Source organism: Doryrhamphus excisus, linkage group LG12, assembly GCF_037039965.1.
Source record: "Doryrhamphus excisus strain RoL-2023G ecotype Guam linkage group LG12, RoL_Dexc_Guam_v1.1, whole genome shotgun sequence".
Lineage (NCBI taxonomy): Eukaryota > Metazoa > Chordata > Actinopteri > Syngnathiformes > Syngnathidae > Doryrhamphus > Doryrhamphus excisus.
The window spans coordinates 11776196-11795458 of NC_136368.1; the positions used below are offsets into that span (position 1 = coordinate 11776196).

Genomic DNA, 19263 nt, shown 5'->3' on the forward strand with positions numbered 1-19263 from the left:
TGTAGTTTACGCACTCAAAGCAGGAAGCAGTTGCAGTGTGATCAAAGTTAGCGCCCTCTAGGCAGTCGCTCCCCATGACATACAGCAGTTTTAAATTCTGGGGTGTAGTAGCAGAACTTGCACCCTCTCTGGAAGAGGTGACCTCATCATATTGCTGTTTGGCAGAGCCTTATTGGATCCCCACTCTGAACACAGGGGGGCCCTTTGAATGAATAAAGAATTGGATCTGTCATGCTTTCTGTAATGTGTTAGACATGATGAATGTGTGCACTCCCTCCACTTCCTCTTTGTTTCCCAAAGAAGTTGATGTTCTTGCATTTCATATTTTTTGCTGTTATTAGCTCATGGCACAAATAACCTTTTCATAATGTCATTCATTCATTCACTCATTTTTCTATCGCTCATTCTAATGAATGTGATGAGGGGGTGCTGGAGCCTATTCCAGCTGTCCCTGGACTGATTGCCAGCCAATCACAGGGCACATATAGACAAACAACGATTCACACTCACATTCATACCTATGGGCAATTTGGAGTCACCAATTAACCTAGCATGTTTTTGGAATGTGGGAGGAAACCGCAGTCCCTGGAAAAAACCCACGCATGCACAGGGAGATCATGCAAACTCTACACAGAGATGGCCGACGGTGGACGTGAACTCGGGTCTCCTAGCTGTGAAGGCCGCACGTTAACCACTCGTGCAGCCTTCATAATAACAAACCATGTTTTGTTTTGTTTTTGTATTACAGTGTCAGCTCAAAGTAATATTTGTTTATTTAATCATTTATTCAGTCATTAAAATACATAGATTTTAACAATTACATTACCATCAATATTATTTGATTGCAATACTGTAACTATTAGTTAAAAACTCCCCAGTTTTTGAATGTTTAATGTGAGCGGAGATTTGTCCTACTTTGATAATCCTTGAACGCACCAGCTACCATTTTAGCATGCACACAATACTATGTCGTATTTTGCCCCTTTTTCTTTAACCTCAAATGCTGATATTATGTGGCAATCCATAAAAGTAAGGTTGTTCATGCCATAGATTTACACAATACATTATAAATCAGATTGCTATAATGTACATATGTTTTATTGAGGTGATTAAGCTAGTTACGAATGACGCCAATGCTAGCACAGCACACAACTTCAGCCACAGCTGTCACAGTCCGTAAATAGAACATGGCAGTTCAATGCAAACATCAGCAGGGAGATGGCGCACTTCTAGTACTTGTTAGTTGGGACACTCTTCTGCCAAGGGACCACTTGTTTGACAACAAAAACAACCCATGCACTGCTCTGGCTGGTGATGTAACAGTTTAAAAAAAATAACAAAAAAACAACGAAAACCTACGTTCCAAACTTTGCTGCGTTGTTATTTCCTTTTCCCGTGTGAGTCTTCGTAAATTCCGCATTTCAGCACAGCGAAGTGACCCAGAGGAGTCTTTGGATAAAACCCAGCACACTCTGTCCTGGTTATGCTGGAAATCCAATGCTAGTGTTCCATTTGCACTCAGAGACCTCAGGGGCAAAAGACCTGTTCCATTTAGATGGGTGATGACAATACGATCAGATCCACCCATGAGAAGCACTGGATGCTTGTCCCCAGGATCTAGCAATAGAGAAAGAAACATGCTTCAGTGTTCTGTTATTGAAACTTCAAGAACTGCAAAACACAACTGAGGTAAGATCACTAGAAGACAGACACTGGCAATAATGTAAACAAAGGTAATTGTACTGCTATGATAAACCTGATAAAGTAATAGCATACTCGTGGGCATCAAATCAATAACATGTTACAACTGGCATGAGGGGTGCTTAATCACGTCCATATTTCTGCAGAAGTGGAAATGTCACGGGCTGGCTTGGACCAAACCTCTCCCAAATTAGGTGCAAAATGTGGGTGTTTCAAAAATAAATAAATACATGAAGAAATAAATATCTAAATATACACACTTAACTACTAAATATACACAGAACTACTGAGAAATAGATTGTTGACCGCCATACGAAAAAGTAAAGTGGATATTCATCATCGAGTGTATATCTTACTCGAGACTCACATGCCTTTTCATGAAGAACATATGCAAATTTTCAATAAATACATTTGTCTACAGCATGCAATTACCCCACACTCCCATTTCCATAATATGGAGCAAGCAGGAGTGCATTACAAACAGCAGAATGATTAACCATTAAGATGCTGTAGAGCTGTATTTTAAAAAAGAAACATAAACACATTTTTCAATTCAGTCTGAACCAAATGAGAGACGAAAAGATCAAGATTAATTATTAAAAAAGCAAAATTGCACCGTGGAGTTTTTCCAGTTGTACCATGAGGATGTTTTTATACCCTGCTGCGCCTTGTCTACTGCCCCAGAGATCTCTATCTGAAAGTTATATTCATGAGCTCTCAAGTAATGGTAACTACATAGTTACCACCGCACTACTATCCCTCCATGTTAATTTAATATTAATGCACATGAGCATTGGGTTCAGTTAAGTTTATGGGTAATCATATTCAGTTTATTCCTGGTAGTATACCAGTCATTTTGATTAAAAGCAGAAACAGGCAACAGTGGTGTTCGCTCCTGCCAGGTGAGCTGTGCCTCCAGCTATTTTCAACACATATGCCTTTGAGACAACTAAATAAAAAAATGAATACAATAAATTACTGTTTTAGAAGAGAACATATTATATATGTATATGCACACACATGCATATACAGTAGTGTGAACATTTTTTTTTGTTTGTCACACGTGTCAGGTAACAAATTCAAATCTTCACACAAAAGGCAGTTGTGCCAGAGAACATCTTGATAATCCCCAAGACCTTTGAGAAAAATATGATGTAACTTTTTAGAGTTTGCATAAAAGTAATGCCACATTTCAGAAAAAAGTAAAATATGGTGGTGGTAGTGTGATGATCTGGGCATTTTTGCTGTTTTCAGGACCTGTAAGACTTGCTGTGATAAATAGAACCATAAACTCTACTGGCTACCATAAAAAAAATAATAATAATCTGACGGGGAATATCCGTGAGCTCAAGCTGAAGCCAATTTGAACAATGAACAATGATCTGAAACACACCAGCAAGTCCATGTCAGAATGGCTGAAGAAAAACAGAATGAAGACTTTCGAGTGGACTAATCAAAGTCCTGACCTGAATCCTATTGAGTTGACCTCGAAAGGTTTGATTTTTAATTTATAAACTGCATTTTGGGTTTGGTTGTGTTGTCATTGGCTAATATTTTAATATATTTGATGATGTGAAACATTTAAATGTGACTTTTTCACACCACTGATACTACACCACTTGAGCACAAATGAGTGACCACCTAAGTGCAACATCTATTTTGACTGTTTTAATTCTAAATAGGCCTTTTTAATTCATTTGGGTATATTAGCTCCTAGAATCTGGCATTAACATAAATCAGGGTTACACTGGGCATTGTCTCAGCATTACACTCTGTAGACTGCTCCCACTTCTCATGTGCTCATTAATTTTATCATTATCCTGGCCTGACCACATCTACTTAATTCCCTCATGGGTGATAGATGTAGTCACTGCCAAACCACATTTGTCTTGCTCCAACAACCTGAGGTGCAGACGATATGTGAAAATAGCACTCTGATTGAACAAAACCCTCTTAATTAATAGAGAGGAAACTTACCTTGTTTGGCTTTGCAAGATATCCTGTCATTTTGCAGGATGTATCCTTCTGCACAGTCACATCTGTATGACCCATAGGTGTTTGTGCAGATTTGGCTACACGAGCCGTACTGAGCACATTCATCATGATCTTACAGAAGAAATAAATAAAAAAGAACAGAGTCATTGGTAGCTAATTCGTATGCTCAAAGATGACCCAAATACATTAAGTATACAGAATCAGACGTAAGTGACCTTTTGTGATGCAACAGAGGTTATAGAGTATTAACAGAAGGTTCTGGGCAAGTCTGTTTGAACCTTTACAGTCCTATGTCATTTATCGCATTTAATTGGTTCCAATTAACTGAATGTTCATTAAATAATGAATGGAACAATAAATAATACATTTAATATTTTTGTAGTCAGAACATAGAAAACCTTTTCTAAATACAATTTCTACCATTATTACAGCACTATAGATATGAAATAACACCCCTATAGTCACCATTACACTCCTATTATTCTTTGTTAACAACACATTCCTCAACTGTACAGGATCACTGCAGGGACACAAGAGACTGTCACTGCTGTAACCATAGCATGCTACTTCCAAATTATTTTAAACTTAATAAAGGGTGGGAAAGAAAGGCAAAGTAAAAAGAAACAGTGGTCAATGATTAATGAATACATTTATAAAAAACTGTGACAGAGTGAGGGAACAATGTTCGAACCGCGATGGAGCGAGGGATGACAGCATTTCAATGTGAATGGTTGACTGTCTCGATGCCCCTGTTTTGGTATGAGGCGTGTTTTGGCAAATATTTTCTCTGAAATCTTGCCATGTTGTCATGTAGTATTGCACATAGCAAAATAGTCAGTTTGCTCATTCAGTGAAATCAAGTGTGTTGCTGACTCACTGTTTTATTGAGTGTGACTGCTAAATAACGCACTGTGGTGCAAGTGCAAGCACTATGATAAATAAGGTGAGAAACACATTTACATGTTACCATAAAGTTCACAATTAGTTACATGTATTCCTCATTTATAATTATTTGATATTGTTTTCTGCATGTAAAACTATGATTATATGAATAAAATGTATCCGTTAATATTTTTGAGTGTCTGGAACAGATTCATTTACAGTATAAAAAATAAAAAATGCCTAATGTTTGTATGTTTTGGTTTTCATCTTTCTGGAATGAATGAAGAATGAAATCCAAGGTACCACTGTACATATTTCCAGCATCACATAACAGCTGTTCCTCGAGCATCACTGTTCAGTTGCAGGCCATGGTGTTGTTACAAGGCAAATCAGAGTGAGGTACATCTTGAGGCAACTTTGGCATTAAAATACTGTCTCCTTTGGCAGAAACTTGGCTCGTGGCACACTTTATGATGAGCAAACAAAGCCACAGTCAGAAACACAGCTAAATTAGAGTGCCGTGTACTGGTTCTGTAATATGCCATGAACAGAGACCCCTTCCTACAGACAGATGGTCTCTTAAACCTTCCACCTCCTGCTATTTCACCTCGGGGAAAGTCTGATTGAGGGCAAAAGGGGAGGTAGGTATGGGCAAGAAAGAGGAAAAGGGAAAAAAAAGATGAGGAAGCAGCTCTGCAGAATCTTACCTCGGCAGCTCTTGCCATCTTCGCCGACCTCAAAACCGTCAGCACAGAAACAGAAGGTCCCGTTCCTCGTCATGACACAGCCATAGCGACACCGGAGCTCATGGCAGGCTGAGAGGAGTTCTGCAAGGGAAAAGAGTTGATTTATATTAGTTTTTTTTTTATGAATTAAAATTTTTTTTAACTGCGTTTACATATTTATGGAGTTAACATTGAGACATCATCCTCAAGTTGTCATTCTGCGATGTATATAACCACAAAACAAAAATAAGCAAAACATTATGACCCTGTCAATATCTTGTACCATCCTTGCGCTAACCAGGTGACCTCTGACCTAGCTGACTTCCAAAGATTCCATATCATCAAAAGCATGACAAAGAAAGTGCAAGTGTTTGATAAACCAAACCTGCATTACACTCTCTCGGGAAGTAAGATGCTGACATCATTGGTGATGACCGACTCTGTATGTCAGGGGTGTCCAAAGTGCAGCACAGGGGCCATTTCGGGCCCACTGCTGGCTAAGACTTGGATAAGTGAAAGAAAATGAGTAAACTGATAATTGCAGTGCACAAATACAGAAAACAAGCTTCCTTCCGCAATTACCACCACCTAAATCACTGAATGCTTTACATCTTGAATTGACCAAGATGTTCCCACAAAGCTCAATAGTTTCCCATTTAGAATGGGCCTGGCCTTTTACTTTTTCTGCTGTTGATTGATGACTTTACCTGCCTTCTTTCAACTGATTTGTTTTGTTAAAGGAACAGACTACAAAAACACACCGCATCTTTTAGCTGACCCCATGGATCCAACACATCACCGCTGGGTTTGCTATGATACAATCTCGAGAAAATAAAGCCTTAATAGTGTATATCTAAGCATTAACTGATTTTATAATGCCCCACATCAAACAAAATACTGCAGAAATTTAGAACAGTACCTGCAATAATCGCTGTCAATTTATGTATCCAATGCATGAACTACACAGCTCAAATGAACACGAGGAGAATACATCAATCTAGCAGGCCTTCATCTGAAGACTCTGCACAATTCATACAAACAGATGGCCTAGTGTGAATGGTGAGAGTGGCAATATGCATGTGACATCATCAGGAAATAAAAACTTGTGTCCAGCAGTCATGTTGCCCCATCTGGACCAATTATAACTTTCCGTCACAATTGCTAGAGTCCCCCTAAAACTACAATAAATGAGATACATCGATTGGCCAGCTCAAAAGACTTTGGCCTCCTTGGCTATTAATTGGCCATTCTGTTGGTCTTAAGATGGGGTTGGTGTCCTTAGTGTAGCAATAGCGACAGAATTGATTTCAACAAGTTTGAAATTGGGGTCCCCAGGGGTTAAAGAATATCCAGAATTCCCACAAGTATGTGAGGGTTGAAATAATTTTGTATTTCATGGTCTATGATTCCAGCGACAGAAGTTTATTGATGATCTGGTGGAAAGGTATCTGAGAAGCTTAAGTGTGTGGGCTATGATGTGAGAGTGTGTCCAGATGATGTATAAATTACAAGCCCAAAAACTACAAACACATGAACATGTTTGTCATTTGGGAGAAAAGAAAATGCAACTCATCTTGAGGCTCAAACTGAGGCTGAAATATAAATGTTGTTAATCTCAGGTGTGTTAGCAGCTCCTGGCATGCCCTTAAATATTTGTGTGTGTCAAATCTTCGAACAAACAAGACATTTTTAATTATAACCACTCCAAAAGGAAACATTCTGTCATATGATTTGATGACAATGCAATGTTTCCTCAAAGGTGGAAAATGATATGAATGACAATATCTTGACACAGTGCAGCATAACAAAGTAAGATGCATGAAATACCAGTCTCTTCATGTGTTTTTTTTTTATTGCAGAGCAGAGCTTAGCAGGAACCAACATCATGCTTACCAGCATAACAGGTCACACATTGTAAAAATGTGACTTTAATAGCATTTTCGTTCACAAAGTCCTAGCAATTTACCTTTAAATGATCAGCAGCATCTATACTGAAAGCACATAAAACACTTGAAAAGCGAAAGTTACGGTATTCTGCGTCAGTAAAAGTGGAATGACTCGCCGTGGCAGATATTGAAGTGAAACGGCAGAGACTGTTTATTGTAGATATTCCATTGAAAGATGAAACACTTAAATAAGTCTGCTATTTACAAGGCTGCTTGATACATTATATTTACAAGCTCAGAAAACAACAAACAAGCTGTATTCATAAGTCAAGTAAAGTCAGAAACCATCCATTATTTAAGTCACTTCAGAGAAAATACACTAATACACATGAGGGAACTCCCTGCAACATCTCAACATAGCCAGGGGCCGTTTGACGCCCCTGTGCTAACTGAAGCTCCATTGTTCAATTGAAGGAAAAGCATTCCCCTTTCAATGTTTCACGTTTGGCACTCTCGGTCAAATTCTAAACAGGAAATTTTGTGCCGTTGAAGGAGACTTGGCCTTTGAATATTGTTTTTGTTGTTAAAACTCTTCTCTCACAGATGTGATCTGATGGCTATTGGACTACACTCTGCACCAGTAACAACCTTCATCAAAGATCATCCCGTGTCTGGACAGACTGCCAATCGGACCCTCTGGCGCATGACCAGTGACATATTTTTGGGTCTACAACTTGAAGTTTTTGTTCCATAACCCTCTGGATTGTTGGAGTTTCAAATAACTCTCTTACTGCGTCCAACCTGAGCAGCAACAACGTGCTTTGAGAGGCCTTGATTATGCAGCTCAAAAATTCAACCAGGTTCAAAGAGAGAATGATCTTCTGAAATGAGTGAATAGGTGACAGCAAATGGCATTGAATCCACAAAGGTAACAGAAGACTAAACTCATTGTTACTCGTTGTATCCTCCACATCCCTAACCCCAAACGCAAATGCTATCTTGCTATGCTTCAAGCTGATAAACATGTGCAAACCAATCGCGTTTATTTGCATACATCATGGATATGTGTGAAAGTGACAAACCCAACTATGAGTTTGTGAACAGTGGTGTGCATCAAAAGAGTTAGTTGGGGGACACCATCAGTGCAGCAGTTTTATCAGAACTAAAAAGCATTGCTTGAACAATGAACAACAGTGAAGGTTTCATTGATGGTTTTAGTGATGGTCACTAGAAGTGTATCGATCTAATGCTATGTAGTCTCTTCTTCTATTCATCATTTAACACATGATATGTTGCATAGATGAGAACTTGAGTCATGTGACTCGACTTGATAATATTAAAGACTTGCAACTTTGACATGAATGACTAAAAACTTGACTAGAACTTTAGTCTGATGACTTGAACATACTTATAATTTTCAGTGAGTGTGTTGAGTACAATGACTTTGACATCAATAACTCAGGACTTGACTAGGACTTTAGTCTCATGACTTGAACATACTAACAATTTTCAGTGAGTGTATTGAGTACAATGTGTCTCTAAGTATTCAACTAACGCAAATATATCATTTCCAGACAACATATTTTCATTTTGAATCTGCCTCATTGAATGAATACATTAACGTCCAATACGGACAGTTAACACAGATTGTATTACAGTATGTGATGTATTCCAATGTTGAATTGTCGAGTTGATCCTTCCAATGCAGGAGTTATATGTCTTTACTTGAGACTTGACTTACTCAAGACTTTGGAATTTCCTGACACTTACAAAACACTGACTTGCTCCCACCCACTTGCTCTGATAATGTTATGAAACTAATAATGATATGAAACTACTTTTGTCCAACAACCTTCCAGGTTAAAACACATATTTCTTTCAGATTACAAATCATCTGCAGTTCTACTTAATGTTAATCACTGGAGGCCTGAGTGGGCGGTGTGGGGTGTTTTATACTGGAATGTTTCTCACATTCTGCAAGGTTAGTTTTTAATCTAATCTTGTGGAGGTGGAATTAACAAAAACTTGACAAAAATAAGCATTAAATAGTGAGAAAAGAAATTAAGACGTCTGTCAGTATGCCAATATCTCGGCCATTGTATATTAACACAATCATTTTATTTTGTCGTGAAGCCCTGTTTGTGTGATGTTCTGTTACAAATGTGACACTGTGCTCCCACCCAGTTTAACTATCTAATTTTTGATGCATCATTGAGTTTTGGTCATGACACATTGAGGCTGTTGCCACTTAAGCCATGGGCCTATATCTTCCCTTGTTCCCACACAGTATAGTACATGAATTTTGAGATATTTTTTTTTCCACCAATCACCAGAGGGGGTTTGTGGAGAAGAGATCAGTACTCCCTAAGAAGAAAATAGCACACACTCAGAGCCTTCAGGGGATGAAAATGTATCATAAATACTTGCTTACATTTTGAGCTGTGAATCCGCAAAACAGCAATGAATTGTAATGGCATGTCATCACATAAGACTACTTAAAAATTTAGAAACATTGCTATAAATAATTACACATTCACTATTGCAATTGTTTTTGTTCCATACTACATATAGTCGTTGTTGCCAACGAGTTGTCCTGAAGGCCTTCCTTTTGGATCTTGGCTGTGTGCGTAGATAAATATTCTGCTAAAAGATGAAGCCACTCTGAAATCAAGAGCACTCTGGAACGGTCTTTCATTGAGGATGTCGCTGTTCATTGCTGCATTCATCTTTCCCTCTAGTGGCTAGACTGACTAGTTCCCCAGTTCCCCAGTTCCCGAAAAACATCCCCACAGCATGATGCTGCCACCACCATGCTTCACTGTATGGATGGAATTTGCTCAGTGATGAGCAGCCTTCTTTCTTCCAAAAATTACGCCTGGCATTCACATTAAAGAGTTCAATCCTTGTCTAGTCAGACATTTCCACTCTACCATGGGGGCTTGACTGGTGGATTGTTACTAGGGATGAGCTGGATACTCGTTACTAATGAGTAACTGTTACGGATAATGCATTTCCGTCGGATAAGAGTATGAAACAAGTACATTTCGTCATTATCCATATTAATGCTGAAAGAAAATGCTCACGATGCATTCATTCTTCATGCTCTGTGATTGGCCAGTCGCATACAGTGACCATCTCGAGAGCCACAGAGGAGCTCAGCGGTGCTTCACGCGGTGCAAGTGGGATAGTTGAAAACGGTCTATGTATCTTTTCAACTATTACCAAACAGCATTGTTTTTGTTTTACTCAGGTTCAAGGATAATCTATTATTATCAAGCCATCATTTTAATATGACCATTTCATCTGTGACCTTTTAAATGATCTCTTCTGTGCTTCCTGTGGAATAAAAGGCAGTGGTATCATCCGTAAATCATACCAACTTCAAGTATTTTTTAATTATGTAACATTGATGTACCTAGTTGAACATTTTTGGTCCCAGTATTGACTCCTGAGGTACTCCATATGTTATATTTAAACTTGCAGATGTGTGTTCTCCTCGTTTTACATATTGCTTCCTGTCAGCTAAGTAGCTTTTGACCCAGTTCAAAACTAATCCTCTGATTCCATACCTTTCTAATTTAGTTATTTGAATGTCATGATTGATTGTATCAAAGGCTTTTGTCACATCCATAAATACTGTAGCTGCAAACTTTCTATGATCCATAGCATTAGTAGTTTCTTCCGTAATTTCAGTCTTTGCCATGGAGGTTGAAATGTTAGCTCTGTATCCTACTGACCCTCTGCTAGTAATTAATTGGTATTAATACATACCTGTTATTGAATAGCTTCTTAATAATTTTAGAGAATTGTGGTCAAAAGGGACTGGATGGTAGTTTGTAAATTGATGTTTGTCTCCATTTTAAAACTACTTTAGCTGTTTTCATTTAGTTAGGGAATTTTCCGGTCTGAATTGATTCTACAATTTCATTCATACCCCTTGATTGCCCTTTTTATAGTTTCCATTTCGATTCCATTCCGTTTTTGCGTTGCAATTATTGACAATAACAATCATTCCCTTATTTGTCACATCAGTGAGAAACATGGAATAAGGATTCCTTTATATATTTTTTTTCATTCCTTTCCCCCTTTTTCCACAATTTTGGAATTCTTCTTCCAGTTTTGGACCAGTATTTGCTGAACTCATTCATAATCATTATTGGTGTTTCCAACCATGAAATGATGAGGGCAGTCTTATTACTTTTCCTGATAATACTGTTTAAAATGCCCCGGGTTGTTCACTATAATATTCCTTCTTACATACTCTTAAGATTATAGTCAACTTACTTTCTGTTTTTTCTGCTTCTTTCGTCTGTTGAATGATGAATTTCCTGCATAATGTGCTCTTCTTCTTACAAGCACTTTTAAGTCCTTTTGTCATCCATGGCTGATTATTTGTCTTTTGCTTCTTGGACATTTCTCTCCAGGGACAGTTGTTATCATAGAGCTTCATATACGTCCATATGCATAAGTGTCCATATGCTTCATCCACATCATAACACTGTACACCCACTCCCATTTTTGTTCTTCTAGATCCTTCCTGAAAGCGAAGACTCTGACCTCTGAGCGTAGTCTTTGGAAAGTCTATGTAACCTCCATCAGTCTTTTATTGTAATGATGGTTGTAAATTGTGAACCCTGGAAGATGCTTGCTGATTGGCAGTCCAGTAGTGGTGTTGTTATCAAAGTCATTATTATCACTTTTCAGAGAGTTTAGGTACTGAACAAATACACATGTTATCACTCAATAAGGTCATCAAATTTGACATTTATGCCTTCCCACATCGCATCAGCATTTGGGACCAAATGTGAGGTGGAAAGGGTCAAATTCAGTATATTGTCGTTTGGAACAATGTCAGAATGTGCAGTCAAAAACTGTCAAAGTGGGACAAATACTACTTGAATTAAACAAAAATTTGGGGGTACTTTTATATTATTTTTTTAATCATTTACCACAAAGATTTACATACCTACTTATTATCGATAAAAACTATTTTCATATCTGATTAAATGTGAATATGAGTTAATCATGGACAAAATGTGATTAAATATTTTAATCTAACTGACAGCCCGAATAATTATTACCTTATTGTAAAATATCTTGTTTTGCCGTAAATAAAATTCAGTTGGGTCTCACAAGATTTTTTTGTCAAAAGATTAAATATTTAATTGTTAAGTTCCAAACTGAACATATTGCATTTTGTTGTATGTTATGTTGATATTTTCTTTTTTCTTCTGTGTCTTTAAACATTTTGATACAGTTTTATATTAGACGGAGCAGATGCACAAAAGGTTACATTCTTGACCTCACTTCAAGATTTGTGTTCATCTAAATATTGAACCAAAACAGTTAAATGGATGGACATAGAACAGTTGGTGGTGGTGTTCAGTCAACTCTAACTCAATATTATAGCATATTAAACTAGGCAACACCACATGACAGAAAGTAATAAGAGGGACGAGACAATTTAATAAAGCACAGTATTTTCTAAATTCATCTGGACCAGAATTTAATCAAATGCCTTATTTTTTTGTTTTGTTTGAAAAGCAATATTTAACAAATGAGTGTGCAGGAATGCCACATAATTTATAGCGCAGGTGTGTAATTTCCTGTATCTTTTCCCAGATTGCCATGTTGACGTTGAGCACTTTAATATTACAGTATACAGGTATATAATTTCAGCTGTAATTGAGATTTCCAGGTAAAATAAAATCTTCTTTACAGGCCTTGCTGGAAATGACTATCTTCCTTTGCTGAATGCTGAATCGAGGACACTGGACTGAAAAGGCCCCTTCAGTTGTAAATGTTTAAGTGTGGAGTCTCTCTATTTATGTCTCGAGGGGTCGTCACAATAAGGTTGTTGTTGTTGAGTGTGGCTAGAACGGCTGTCCTGCATAACAATAGGTCATTGGCCTTCCTGGTGGCAAAACAGCTCGTTAGCGCAGATGCCCAAAGTCATTACATTATTTGCATCTCAAAGAGAAGGGACATTCCTTTGAGGATAATGATGTCCAAATTCTGGATAGGGAGGAGTGTCGGTTTGAAAGAGGTGTGAAAGAAGCTGTTTACGTCAAACTACGCTTTCTAAACAGAGCAGGAAGCTTGCATTATTATATTCTTATATCTCTGCCTGAAAGAGATGTGAATTGTGTGATTTTTTTCACTTTTCCCGGAGAAGCAAAGGGAGCATCTACTTCATATACAGATAAAAGATACTACCTAAGTTCATATAATCGTCATCGCTCAAATCACATCTCAAAATCAGTTGTGGCAGTATACCTAATGTTGTGGCCCGTGGGTCAAAGTGTTGTTAGGCTCCAAGATTGTTATACACCTCATCGCTCTGACTCTAATTGCAACATTGGAGGCAGGTGTTACAGTCAGAGCAGAGCCACACCAGCTGTACCCATCAGCATAATCATGCTCATAACTTGGACCCAGCACTACTTCAGCCATGGAGCCAAATTGAAGGCCTATCATGCACATTTGCCGCAGGTCCAACATTTAGGATGACAGGATATGCTTTGCAGGTAACTACATTACCCTGTGCAGCATGTAGTTCCTGTCTGAGGAATACACAAGGTCATCATATGTATTTCTGAAAAAAATAGTCTCCAGTTTGGGTTAAACAAAAAATGTAATAACATAAATAAAAAACACACATTTGCCGGTTGTCAAGTGTATGCCAAAAGTAACAGGTGGCAATGTAACTGGAAATAACCCTTAATGTAAAACAAAAATCTGTTTACCTGCACATGCCAGTACTCACTCTAAAGCTTAAGTGTGCTTATTTCTGAGGACAAAAAATGCAACATTCCCAATTGCAGTGTGACTACAAATGAGCAAGTTTCCTGAAGGTGAATTGAAAAAAAAAAAGAGTTTGGTGTTTTTTCATCTGGGCACCTTCACTGTAGTCCCCCCTGGGATGCTGAGCATGTATATTCATAAGCAGTGGGCAGTTAAGGAGGGGGAGCAGTAAGAATTTAGTAAGACACCCAGCTGGTTGTCCAAAAGTTATCCTTAGTGACCTCAATTCCGTCTGCTTCCCAGTGAGTCAACCCTGTCTGTCCCTCTGTGAACTACAGCAGATGGTTGGCACCGTGCAGTCCCAGGTGGCCTTAATGTCAAATTATTTAAAGCTGACAGTTCGCGTGTACAGTATGAAATGTACCTACTGTACATGATACTTGTATCAGAAATTATTCATACGACTTCAAGCTTCTTTGTTGCATTCATTTTTGTTGCGCCTCCACTTAATGAACTTCAGTTGTTGAAATGCAAATGGTATGTCACTTTCATAAGTAATTTCTCCAAAAATGTAGCTGTTTTACATTTTGTATACCCCTTTCTTGCTCTGTAAATACAGGACTTACTCGAGTGTTTGATACAGCAGAGCGCATCATGGAAGAATACACTGTGCGGCTCGAGCGCAGCCACAACTATTTACAGCGGACTGCCACGACCATACTCAAGGCTATCAGGCTATGTAGTTTTATTCGGGGGGCAGATTGAAAGGTCTGGTGTCCCGGATACGGTCCAAGGGCTGCCAATTGATGTTGACTGAACTACATGGAAAATGTAAGAGCTGTGCATCCCAATAAAATGTATAACATTGTTGCACATGACTTTACCTATCTACAAGAACAAGAAAGGTCACTGTAACTGCCAGAAAGTAGCTGCTGTTAAGGTTTCAGAAAGACAACACGCAAGCAGGTGTCGGAACACCAGTCGCAGCAACTTAGGTGAAAAAGAACGTGGCAAACAAGGTGAAACCCTCCAGCGTATTATTGGTTTAGTGTTAGCTGGTTCTGACAGGAAGGTTGAAAAGTCACCTTTTCAATGTCGGAAAACTCAACAATTGTGCTGAAATAACCATAGCATAAATAATATTTGTACATGTAAAATATTGGATATAATGAAATTATACTGCAAAGTCACTTCCAAAGAGGCTTAAGACTATATAAATGTATAAGCTCTTATTTGATAACAAAATTGGAGAGAGTTAAGCAATGAATGAATGAAGGAAACCTGTTTTGGGGAGGAAAGGGGTTGTCAAAGGATTGAAGTGATGCTATATTTTGTAATGCATTAAAGAAAAGTTCAGGAGACAGATTTGTGAATAAAGAACTGAACATTGTACAGTCGACCCTTGCCACTTTTCATTGTCAACTACAGACTATTAGTTTAAAATTTGCATATTTATTTTTGCCTAAATTATGCATTTTAATGCATAAAAATTGATAAATTAACTAGAATGCAAGGTATCCATGGGACACACAAGCATCTGACCTGATTGGCAGAAAAATAGGTTTTTATTGCAGATTTGAATTATCTGGCAACAGGCACAACAACAACATAATATAATCATAACACGGCTACTGTTGCAACCCTTGCCAAGCTAAAAAATCAAACCCTGAACTCCACACCACTTCCTGACCTCCACAAATTCAGAACACATTTACTGGAACACACATGACTAAATGTTATTTTCTATTGAGTAGCCTACTTTGCGGAAATTCATTTATCATGGTTGGTTCTGGAACAAATTAACCACAATAAATGGGCTGATAGATAATCTATTATGTAAATTGTTGGAAAAAATGGTGAGTAACAGATGTTTGAATAACTAATTGAACACTTTACATCCATTGGATCATTTTCCAATTGCTAAAAAGAAACCTCGATAAAGGTTTCCAAATTCATCAAATACCCAAGTAGGTATGACAGATCTACTGTTATGCCCAATGGATACCATAGACACCTCTTGAGTAGGAAAATGTGAGAGGGTGAAAAAAACAAAAATGACTCATGCGTTAAGCCCATAAAACCCCCACATCAAATAGAAGTATTGTATGTGTGGTAAACAGTAATATACTACACCATACAGTCCAAACAGATGGTGAAAACAAATCAGTTAACATGAGATTTGACAGAGCATATTATTCCTTACCCACGCCATGCGGCTTTTTAACACAACAGAGGGAGAGCGATAAAAACACACACAAGGCTGGACTGATTATCTTATTATGTATTATTGTACGATGAATTTCAAGTGATCTTGTCCGTAATCAAGTATGCATGTATTCATTCATTCTTATAATCTATCTTGCTTCCTTTTGTTTTTTTCAAGTGTTTACATTTTATTAAGACATTTTTGCAGACCTGCTGGAAATCTGCATTTATTTATAGAGATGAATAACATATCTATCTATATTGAAAGCCTCAATGGAAAGATTAAAAACATGACCCACCTCGACAGTGAACTCCTTCATCATAGCCATCGTCACAGTCTCTTGCTCCGTTGCAGAGTTTGTTGAAATGAATGCATTTTTTGGTTCCGATGCACTGTATGTGATTTAGTGGACATCTGATAACCACCTCTTGTACACCTGAAATAGAAAAAAAGAAAATTTTTTGAGTGTATGCTTCACTTTAGTGTAAAGAATTAATCATAGTTCAAATAGTGGCACGCAGCGGAGCACATAGCCCTCGTCAAGGTAGAACAATTCTAATTTGGATCATGCAGCATCAAATTTTATCCGACATTCAGCTTCTGCATATGCATAACATTGTCATTCAGATCCATCTATTATTATTCTGAAATTAATGAAAATGAAACAAATTCATAATATTTTTATTTGGTTTAAGCTAAAATATAATTAACTGTTTTTGTTGGGAGCAAACATTTGAAAATTATATTTACATTAGCATTTGTATTCTATGCAGGTAAACAGTTCTGTTCTAGGGTTTTGGATGATTCTGAAAGGGAAAAACATCATTGCAGGAGACAAAATACCCAAAGCGATGCAAATGAGTTTCTATTCCACAGCGTTGCTCATTGCACGCCACAGATGTTTGCAACCACACATGAAGTCCCTTACCACACACAAAAAACAAAGATTTAACTCCTGCTGCCAGTCATCCGAATGCCAGAAAGCAGCTGTTGAAGGATTCATGAGGCACACAGGTGACCCTCACTTATGTGAGAGTGCATAAAACACATCTGACCAGTGCACCAGCAAGGCAAATGCGTTTCATCTGTACCTTTAACTACACCCACACTACCACCATTACCAATGCACCATTGCTTCTGCTTAATGGGAAGATTTATTACTCGTGTGATGGGATCCGTAACAATCCCAGGAGTTATACCACTTGTAAGAAGTTGCATTCATCATTCATCACTCATCTTGGCTGGCTGAATATTTCTTCAAAAGCATCCATTTCTACTTTAAAAGGCACAAAATGTTGCAATTAATGCACATCTTACAATGAGAGGCTGTCATGACTGCTGACATGCTGATGCACAGAAAGGAAGAACAGTGCTTCTGACCTGAGCTGGTTTCTCTTGCCAAGTGTTTTGAAATGCATCGGGGACTTTTGTCCTTTGGTTTTCCCCCTTTATGTACCATAGGTAAGTGAAATGTAAATGTCTCGGAGTTCATACAGTATTTCATGAGCCACGATCAGCTTTAATAGTCGGCCAGGGTCAAAGCAATGTCTAAAGCACTATTTTTGTGTGTGATGTACCTTTTTGATACTTGCTTTTTCACCTCTGGTAGATACATTTTATACAACATGTTGTATAAATGTTGGTCACTAGTGTATTTTTAAATGGACATTTATTGCCGTAATTTAAAATAAGATGCAATGATGTTGCACAAATGTGCAAAAGGTAAATTTTAGCTATTTTTCAACTGGTCCTAAGATTTTGATGAGGTCTGTCTAAAAAAATAAGCTGCATGTCTCCACATTATTAAATATCATACCTGATAGGTATGGCAAATCCAATACCAATACCAATACAGTTAAACGTAACCCAACCTGAGACACACCTGTGCAACAATCATGTCTAATATGCCTTTTGATATGTCACACCTGTGATGTGGATGAATTATGAATGCTCATTAACACAGATTTAGATATTAAATTCATTATATTCATATTTGATTTCAGCTCATGGGAAAATTGAAGCAATGCCAAAAGTGAGTGAACAAGAGTTACCAACAGACATACTAATAAGCATGCATTCTGACACTGCAACACATCTGTTCTTCACTTCTGTACCAACGAGCTGCATTATGTAAAAAAAAAAATATCGGTCTTTTGACAATGTTTGATACCACAACTGCACTAGTTTTAAAAAATAACGTGCACGTTGTGAGAAAGTTTGGAAAAAAGTGTAAAAAAGGTTGAATTTATTACCTAAATGTGGACATTCCCTAAATTAGTTTTACTTCCCCTGTGTAAGAGAGCACACAGTGTCCCAGAACACTCAACACATTTATGTCCATTTTGCAAATGTGCTATTTAACGCACAGCTGTAAAGGTCCCTGACAAGCTAACCGTGTTGTCAACCTCTCTCCTCTCTTCTCGCCACATGAATTCTAATCTGATGTGATAAGGGGAGGATGGAGTATGAATATTCAGTGGCTCTGATCTGTCATGCAAGGGTACACAGATGGTCTCTCAACGGTTGCTCAGAGTTGCTCTGTAGGCTTCCAAACTACTGTACTTTGATGGATTCAAGTCAGAAGTACAGTAAATTTCACTTTCATATTATTGGCCATTAACCCTCTGGAGTCGAGGGTATTGTCGGATTTTGAAATTCCCACAGATACATTCCAAAGTTTTGGAGTAAGTATTCCCAAAAGAGTGGACCATTATCAAGTTATATACTGTAGATATTTTTATTTATTTAGAAATTGGTATTGCCAGTTGGTGCCAAAAAATCTGTATCTGGTTTAGGCTCTGTTCCAGTTATTCTAGCAAGTGTGCCTCAAGACGTTATGCAGTAGTAGGTGATATTTATCTGTATTTGTGCCATTTTTTTTTAACATAGAACACACACTGGAGATTTGTCTACACATTTCACTGCCGTATTTTTTTTTATTATTAATATTATTACTACTTCCAAAACATCACAAACCATTTAGAACAGGACATAGACAAGGTGCAGGAAAGTGAGTCAATTTAACCGCATCACTGCACATGAACCCCACTGAACCTTGCATGGATCTGTCAGGCAGAATAAATGGAATTAGCGGTGTAGTATGTGCATCATCGGTATGCAGGCC

At 37.8% G+C, this 19263-nt stretch overlaps 1 protein-coding gene across 11 annotated transcripts in view; it reads right to left on the reverse strand.

Annotated features, from left to right (window-relative positions):
• The window catches only part of lrp1bb (low density lipoprotein receptor-related protein 1Bb), a 265115-nt gene that overhangs the window by 152208 nt on the left and 93644 nt on the right, over window positions 1-19263 (reverse strand). For all 11 annotated transcript variants that reach the window (XM_058083119.2, XM_058083126.2, XM_058083127.2 and 8 more), the window contains 4 exons: window positions 16438-16575; window positions 5286-5405; window positions 3679-3807; window positions 1360-1617 (listed from right to left, as the gene is read on the reverse strand). In XM_058083119.2, the coding sequence (XP_057939102.2) occupies window positions 1360-1617; window positions 3679-3807; window positions 5286-5405; window positions 16438-16575 (645 nt within the window). The remainder of the gene's footprint in view (window positions 1-1359; window positions 1618-3678; window positions 3808-5285; window positions 5406-16437; window positions 16576-19263) is intronic.